This window comes from Zonotrichia albicollis, chromosome 3 (assembly GCF_047830755.1).
Source record: "Zonotrichia albicollis isolate bZonAlb1 chromosome 3, bZonAlb1.hap1, whole genome shotgun sequence".
Lineage (NCBI taxonomy): Eukaryota > Metazoa > Chordata > Aves > Passeriformes > Passerellidae > Zonotrichia > Zonotrichia albicollis.
The window spans coordinates 10520656-10528224 of NC_133821.1; the positions used below are offsets into that span (position 1 = coordinate 10520656).

The 7569-nt window shown below is 46.3% G+C and overlaps 1 protein-coding gene across 2 annotated transcripts; it reads right to left on the reverse strand.

Annotated features, from left to right (window-relative positions):
• Positions 1-743: 743 nt before the first annotated feature.
• On the reverse strand, positions 744-7553 carry PEX13 (peroxisomal biogenesis factor 13). 2 transcript variants are annotated; one of them, XM_005486809.4, is made up of 4 exons: positions 7361-7553; positions 4252-4946; positions 3680-3805; positions 744-3433 (listed from the first exon to the last, which is right to left on the reverse strand). In XM_005486809.4, the coding sequence occupies exons 1-4, from the start codon at positions 7426-7428 to the stop codon at positions 3123-3125; spliced, it is 1200 nt and encodes a 399-aa protein (XP_005486866.2). In that variant the 5' UTR covers positions 7429-7553; the 3' UTR covers positions 744-3122. The 2 variants fall into 2 exon arrangements, with proteins under 2 accessions (XP_005486866.2, XP_074392749.1); XM_074536648.1 differs by having other exon boundaries at positions 7262-7386.
• Positions 7554-7569: the final 16 nt, after the last annotated feature.

The following is a 7569-nucleotide window of genomic DNA, read 5'->3' on the forward strand; positions in this document are numbered from 1 at the left end:
CCAGGTTTGCATCTCTTCTGGAAGGCTTTCATTGCCAACAGAGGAGATCTGTAAGAAACTGCATTTGCTTTGTATTTACCTCAGCAGCAAATCCCACCAAGTCAGAAGAACCTTAATATCCCAGATGGAGTCCAATTCCACACAAGGAAGAATTTTCAACCTGTGCAAAGTGGCCCATTTATTTCTACTAGACAAAGAGAGGATTTTAAATTGATTTTTCAGAGAGCTGAACAAAGCTTTGACCCTTTGCATGTTCATGTTCAGTTTGCACCCTGAGAACCACTCAGCAGTGGCATTTGTCAGTAGCTCACATACTCTAGCAGAAAATGGTTGATCTACTAAACAGTATCAGTAAGATTCAAGAATGAACTATATAAACAGATGTCAAAGTTCTGTTACAGACTTCTAGCTCTGCTACAGGTATATAAATAATTCTGAAGAGTAACATAAAGGTTACTGATAAGTTAAAGAAGGTAATTTATAAGTAAATAAAGGTAACTTGTAAGTCAAAATAAAGCTGCTTGCCTAAAAGCTTAGGTTGGGCAGTATTTCAGGCACCTCTCCTGTCTGATCTCCTGTTCCAGGCTCTCTGTGGCAGCCACACCTGCTCCTTCTGCTCCTCTCCCCTTGCTAAAGCTGAGCCAGTCTGGAGCAGCCTGCCCACCAGCCTTCCTACCCCCCACAGCTCATTCAGGTGTTTTCTGTAGCCTGCCACATGGACAGAAACAGACAGTAAATTGTGCTGTCATTTCACTTCAATGAACTTTAATACCCTTCTGCAATCAATACAATTAATTGGGAGTTAAATAACTCACTTCCATTCCTCAGAGCCTACTTTTCCAATTAAAGTAATTGCAAGATTGAAAGGATCAAAATTCTTGTTGAGATTTAGGAGATACAATGATGACAGTGACTTCTAGGCTGAGTCAAACAAATATAAAGACAACTCAAGTAAGGATAAACTATCTTCCTGCTAAAAGAATTGTTGTCAAAACAGTATGACCTGGAAGTGAAATTAAACTTATCCTTCTAAAAAATAAGACTTAAAACATTCCAACAAGCATCATGGTGTTGTCCTCTCAACTTGTTCTGAGCCAGAAAACAGAGAAAAAAAACCCCAAAAAACTATAACAGACAAAAGGTCAAAAAATCTACCTGAATGGATGCTCTTAAAAAATTTGGGGTTTATTAATTAACTCATTCAGAGACCCTTCCTCTGAAATCTTTCACTGACAGGAGAGGCTGACAGTCCATTAATTACATCTCAGATCAGTAAATGAATTCCCTCCAGGGATACACTCTGCACACAGAATTGCACACATGATACACCCGTCCCCCCTTTGCTTCTCTGTATTTTAAATTTCAGATTTTTTCCGCTATTTTCATTTCAACAACAGATATAATTTTCAAATACAGGTAATTTTCTGGTACACAGGGCAATGTCTCAGGAACATATTCTGTTTTAAACCTCAAGTTTTTCACTTGCCCTTTAACTACTTTTTCCTTTACATCTGCATTTGAAAATCTAACAATTTACTATAAATTATTCTAATCACCATCTCCCAATACCTGAGCACAACCACTGAAATTCATGTTCTATTTATTAACAACAGGCATTCCGAGATTACTTTCAAATCAAGGTTCCAGCATAATATTTGTCTTTTCAGCCACTCTAGCTCAATAAAATTCTGCTCCTTTTTTTAGAGTTTTGTTGTGTTGAACAGACTTCTAAGAAGCCAAGGCCAGCAAATGCCATTAAAATATAAATACTGAAAGCTTTGTTAACACATAATGGGTGTCGAAGATCCCTGTAGGAATGGTCAAACTGAAACTACTCAATCAATTAAGAAATTGCCTGCTTATATTTTCAATAAACCTTAAAATAAAACAATTATTTTAATGATTAAGACAAACTTAGTTATTTAATCCACTGATGTAACCTTCGGAAGTTCAACATGTTATACATACATACTACAAGGAAAAAAAAAAGTTTTAATTGTCTTTGCTTCATTTAACAAAAAACCAAAACAGTATTTCAAGACAGAATTCTCAAACACCCATATGAAGAAAATACTTTGAACAGTCTTAATATTTTTATGGCTTTTGATAAACTGGAGCCCTAAAATTTTATTGGGCAGATGCAAAATTTACCACCTGAAAGGCAGCATGAAAAGTTTGTCCAACTCCAAGACCTTCTCTAAGTGACACAATTAAGCAAGAAATGTTAATTTTTCTTTGATGCTCCAATTACTTTCAGCTTCCCCTAACTCAAGGCCCAAAAACACAGGAGAGATATTTTGACACTGATATAAAATCAATAAAGGACAGAAATAAGCTGAGATGCAGATGGAGCTGATAGATAGGCAGCTAGCAGGCTACATCACAAAAAGGCTGAGAGTGATGCAAAGTTAGCTCAGGGAGTAACAACTAGTGGGTGTCTGACTGCAGAATATCCTTAATTCCAATGTCCTTTCAATAAACCAACCAGAACTGCTTGGAACTACTGGTGATGCCTCACTGCTCTCCCTTTGTGAACTCTATTTCTCCTCCCTTCCTCCCCAGTCCCTTTTTTCCTGAGAGCTGAGTTCTTGATGACAGAGCCCCACTTCTTATAAAAGCAACTTAAACCTTTTAACTATTCCACTGTGTGCATCTCCTGCAGCTCTCCCTCCCTTCAGGGGGAGACAAAGTGCTGTTACTCCTTTATGGTTCTGAGGGTGATGTTTTGGAGGACAACTCACAGAAATCAATCTTCCCTTTGCACATCTGTTGAAGAAGCTTGATACTCCTATGAAGACTGGGTGTTGCTTTGTCTCCTAAGCAAGGATGGCAGTCCCTATTTTCTTTTTTTTCTTTGTTTGCTATTTTATGAATGCCTCACTTCTCCTATCTCAAGATCTCAGAGTGGCTGCCAGGTGGGTGGATAGAATCACTGACGCACAGCCTTAGGTGAGTCAAAAATAAATACCACAAATTTGAGCAATCATTTCTCCATCCCTTCACCAGCCAGTAGCAGCAAAAACTGGTACAGCCCCACCAGTGCTCCACTACAAACCAGATTTCAACAAGCCCTAAGAGGTGTCAATAAAGCACAGTTCAGTGGCTTTGTTGACCAAAGTGCCTCAGAGCTCCTGCTTCTGTCCTGCAGCCACAGCGGAGTCCGACGCCGCAGGAGCTTTGCTGCTTCCAGCGAAAACAGTCTCAAAAGCTGCCTCCTGCTCCTCCAAAGTCACAGCAGCAGCAGCAGCAGCAGCAGGGGCTCCTCTGGCAGCTGTGCTGGGAAAGGCTGGCCTCTGCTCTGCACTCCTCTCCAGGTCCACTGCTCTCCTCCCTCTTCTTTTGCCCAGGATTTTGATGTAATTAGCCGGCACAAGTCCTGTTGTTTGGCCGTCGTAACTGGCCAGGAGCCAACCACGGATCTTGGGCTGTTGTTCTGAGGAGGAGAATGCAAATGCATCAGGTTACAGGGCAATCCAACAGAACTGAACAAATCTACTCTGTAAGTTTCATTAGAATGCAATAATCACTTCATGGGGAGTAAAAATCAGTGTGGATGAGGAATCTGGTCAAATAAGGTGGTTTGGGGGCTTTTTTCTTTCAACTTTCAGATTCTTGCACTATAACTTACTTCACATGTGTTGAGAAAATAAAAAAGTTTACCAGAAAATCAAAAGTTTACCTTTGGGTGCTAATCTTAGCATGTCACCAGCACGGAAAGAAATTTCTTCTTCTGAGAGAGCATTGAAATCATATTCTGCTCTTCCAACTACATGGTCATCTTCTCCACTCGCCCAGTTACTAGACACTGTTTGCAAACACAAACCACAAGTTTATCAGCTTGGAGTTAAAAAGTTTGGTGTGTTTTTCAAAGGAAAACGAAGAAAACACTTCACCTTCCTTGCTAAAACTTTTCCAATGGAGAAGTCACAGAAGTAACATGAAAAGCAAGATCTGGGGACCAAATCCAACCAACACTTGTCCCACCCAAACCAAAGTGCCACATCTAAGAGGAAGGAATCAGAAATTGAGAGGAAGCATGATTCTGGAATCACAGAAAGCTTCAGCAGGAAATGACATCTTAACAACAGGCTACTTAAGCAGGCTGCATGACATGCCTAAAATTCAGTACTAATAGATGTCCCCTAGCATCTATTAATTACTATTGCTGTAGTGTGAGATTAATCACTATACAGGCGACAACAAAAGGAGCAATACACACTGCGCTTCTCTGGTGCTGCAGGCCATCTTTACCTGTTTCCTCCTCACTGTATGTAGAAAGCAGCTTCCAAATCAGGTAGGGGCCTCCCAGTATGACAGCAAAGAACAGGAAAATGGGCCAGGATTTCGCAGAGTTAGCCGCCTTGTCTTCGAGGCCGGCGCGAGCCACTTTGCCCTCGCTCTCAGCCCACAGATCCTCGTTGTCGCAGCTCTGCCGCAGCCCCAGCAGGCGCCGCAGGCGCTGGTAGAGGTACCTGACAGTTCTCACGAGGGCAAAGGCCGAGAACACCTTGGTGAAGTGGATCTTGAGGCGGGAGAAGTGGTTGGCCACATCCAGCACGGCCCTGAAGCTGTTGTAGACGGCGGAGAAGGTGGCATCCATCATCATGCTGACGGAGGCGAAGGCGTGCACGATGCTCTCGATGGACTGGAAGGCGCCGCGGCTGCTCTCCTCGGCCTGCTGCACGAACCGGCTGGGGGGCACGGCCTCGGCGCAGAAGCGGTTGTAGCCCAGCCCCCCGTAGCCGTAGCTGTAGGGGCTGTAGCTGCCGTAGAAGGAGGAGCCGTAGGAGCCATAGCCCGGCGAGAAGGAGCTGCTGTAGGCCGGCCTGAAGGCGCTCAGGCTGCTGCTCGTCTGCTGGGAGGGCCTGGGCAGGACGGGCGGCGGGATCCGCGCCACTGCCGGCTGCCCGGGCCGGGTCAGCACGCTGTCACCCAGGTCAGCCGACCTAAACACATTCACACAACCCAGAGTTAAAGTTTATCCTTCCACTGACTCCTGAACACCACAGAGAGTTTCAGCAGCAGGGCTGTGACCGTGTTCACAGGGGTCTTAGGGTGAGGGGAGAGACGAGGATCTGACTCCATGCTTCAGAAGGCTGATTTATTATTTTATGATATATATTATATTAAGACTATACTAAAGGAACAGAAGAAAGGATTTCATCAGAAGGCTAGCTAAGAACAGAAAAAGAAGAATGATAACAAAAGCTTGTGTCTGACCAAGAGTCTGAGACAACTGGACTGTGATTGGCCATTAATCAGAAACAACCACACGAGACCAATCACAGATGCACCTGTTGCATCCCACAGCAGCAGATAACCATTGGTTACATTTTGTTCCTGAGGCCTCTCAGCTTCTCAGGAGGAAAAATCCTATGTAAAGGACTTTTCAGAAAACATGCCTGTGACACATGGAGACAGGGAACCTGGGAGCCCAACACTCAGTACACTGAACAGGGTTTGATGGAAGCCAAAGATGGAAACACAGATCCTTCAGGGGGATAAAACCCCCAAAATCAGATATCCAGTGTAAACATGGAACTGGAATGTAAACATGGAAAACCTTTGTCTAATTATTCTATCATTTATTGTGTATTTAATGTATCAACCCATGAAATACACAACCCAGAGCCATCAAACCTGCTGCTCTGACCGACGTCATTATTCTGCATGTGAAAGCCCCTAACACAAACTTTTATGAACTTTCCAATCTGAAAGCTTTATTTCCAACCCTTGCTCCCAGCTCTTCTATACAATGAGCCACAGGAGGAAGAAATCTTGAGAGCTCCTCTGAATCCACTCTTAAAGGGTGGCACGACCTAAATTGGAACCCAAGTAATTATGCAAAAATATGTGCAGGGGCTTTGGGGTCCCCAATTTCCCTCTCTACCCAACCACCTGATCACCTGTGTGCAGATTTTCAAGCTAAATCTACTACTGAGAAGTGTTGGCAGAGAGAGGTCTTAATTTAGTATTTTTTCTTTTCCTTTGCATGCCCATAAATTTAAATAATTTTATCAATGCCCTTCATAATACAACTCTGGAAGTGCTTGACTGGATTTGAATTCTGTCAGGCAGCTTTTTGTCCAATAAAAATATACGTTTTTCATTCACACATTATCACCCCAAAAGTCAAACATTCTATTTCCCATGCTTACTGCCTTGTCCCACAACTTCCCACTTCTGCAGTTCAGAAAAAAAAGAAGGAAGTCAAGCTGGAATTGCTAAGGAGCTGCTGCTGCTTGCTGCACTATTTCCATACAAGGTAGGGAACAGCTTCCTCTCAGCAAAACTTACAGGTTTCCACAGCAAAGAATAATATTTGTATCTTTACAGTGCTGCTTTTTCCGTCACAGACTGTAACTCTCTGAGCAGTTGAAAACAGGAGGAAAAATAAGTTATTACCCCAGCAAACAGAGCTAGTGTAACTCAGTAAGTCACACTACAGTCCTCTGTCCTCTAGACAATTTGAGACATCCCACTTCAAAGCTGCCTGAAGCCGTTTGAAATGGGGTGAATAAACCCAGAATGAAAAGCCAACAGCACCAAACTGCTGGCTCAGCACTCTGCAGAGAGCACAGAGAAGTTTCTGCTCAACCTTTTGCCCAGTTTCAGCTCCCTCCAACTGCAATCACCAGCACCAGGAGCAAAACAAGACGAGCATTCAGCCACCCAGCGGACCTTCCTTGGCTTCCCATAAAAAAGGAGTTCACAAGCCCCTTTCTGTGCATCCTTATCCACGAGCAGGTTGGGTTTTCAGGGAGAGCTCCCAGAAGCCGGGAACACACACACAGATCTGGGACTGACAACACGCAGGGATCTCTTCCAACTCCTGCGGCTGACACGCAGCTCCCCCCGTCCTGCAGAGCCTCGGGGGCTCACAGAGCTGCACAGCCCCAGGAAAGGGCTGGCAATGCCCCCAGGAAAGGGCTGAGAGCGTCCCCAGGAAAGGGCTGAGAGCGTCCCCATGAAAGGGCTGGCAATGCCCCCAGGAAAGGGCTGCGAGTGCCCCCAGGAAAGGGCTGTCAATGCTCCCAGCAATATCCTGCTAATATCCCCAAGAATGGACTTTTAATCCTCCCAGGATCGGACTGTGAACTCCCTGCACCCCTCGGTGACAACCCGGCTTTCCCTCCCCACACTGCACCGCACCTCCCTCCGCCACCAGCGGGGTTCGAGCCCGCAGCCCCTCAGCCGAGCCCGCCCCTCCCCGCCCGGCACAAGCCCCTCACGGCGCGGGGCAGCCCCAGCCGGGCCCGACCTTTGAGCCCGCCGCAGGGGAGCGGGCCCGGCCGGCCCGAGGGGACGAACCCCCATGGCTGCGGCGGGGGGACACCCGGGGAGGGACGCCCGCACTCACTGGAAGGCGGTGGCGGTGCCCGGCAGCCGCCGCGACTCCCAGGGCTTGGGCGGCGGCGTCGCCGCCATCGCGCCCGCTCGGCCCCGCTGGGCTCCGCTTCGGCCCCGCTCGGCTCCTCTTCGGCCTCACTCGGCTCAAATCGACCCCGGCTCGGCCCCACTCGGCCCCGCTCGGTTCGGGCTCGGCCGCGCTCGGCCCCGCCCACCGGC

Coding starts and splice junctions, on each gene's coding strand:
- PEX13 (XM_005486809.4), bottom strand. CDS start 7,428: ATGGCGGCGACGCCGCCGCCCAAGCCCTGGGAGTCGCGGCGGCTGCCG. Junction 4,947..7,360: donor GGCACCGCCACCGCCTTCCA/GTGAGTGCGGGC, acceptor GAATGTGTTTAG/GTCGGCTGACCTGGGTGACA. Junction 3,434..3,679: donor GCTAAGATTAGCACCCAAAG/GTAAACTTTTGA, acceptor TCTCCTCCTCAG/AACAACAGCCCAAGATCCGT.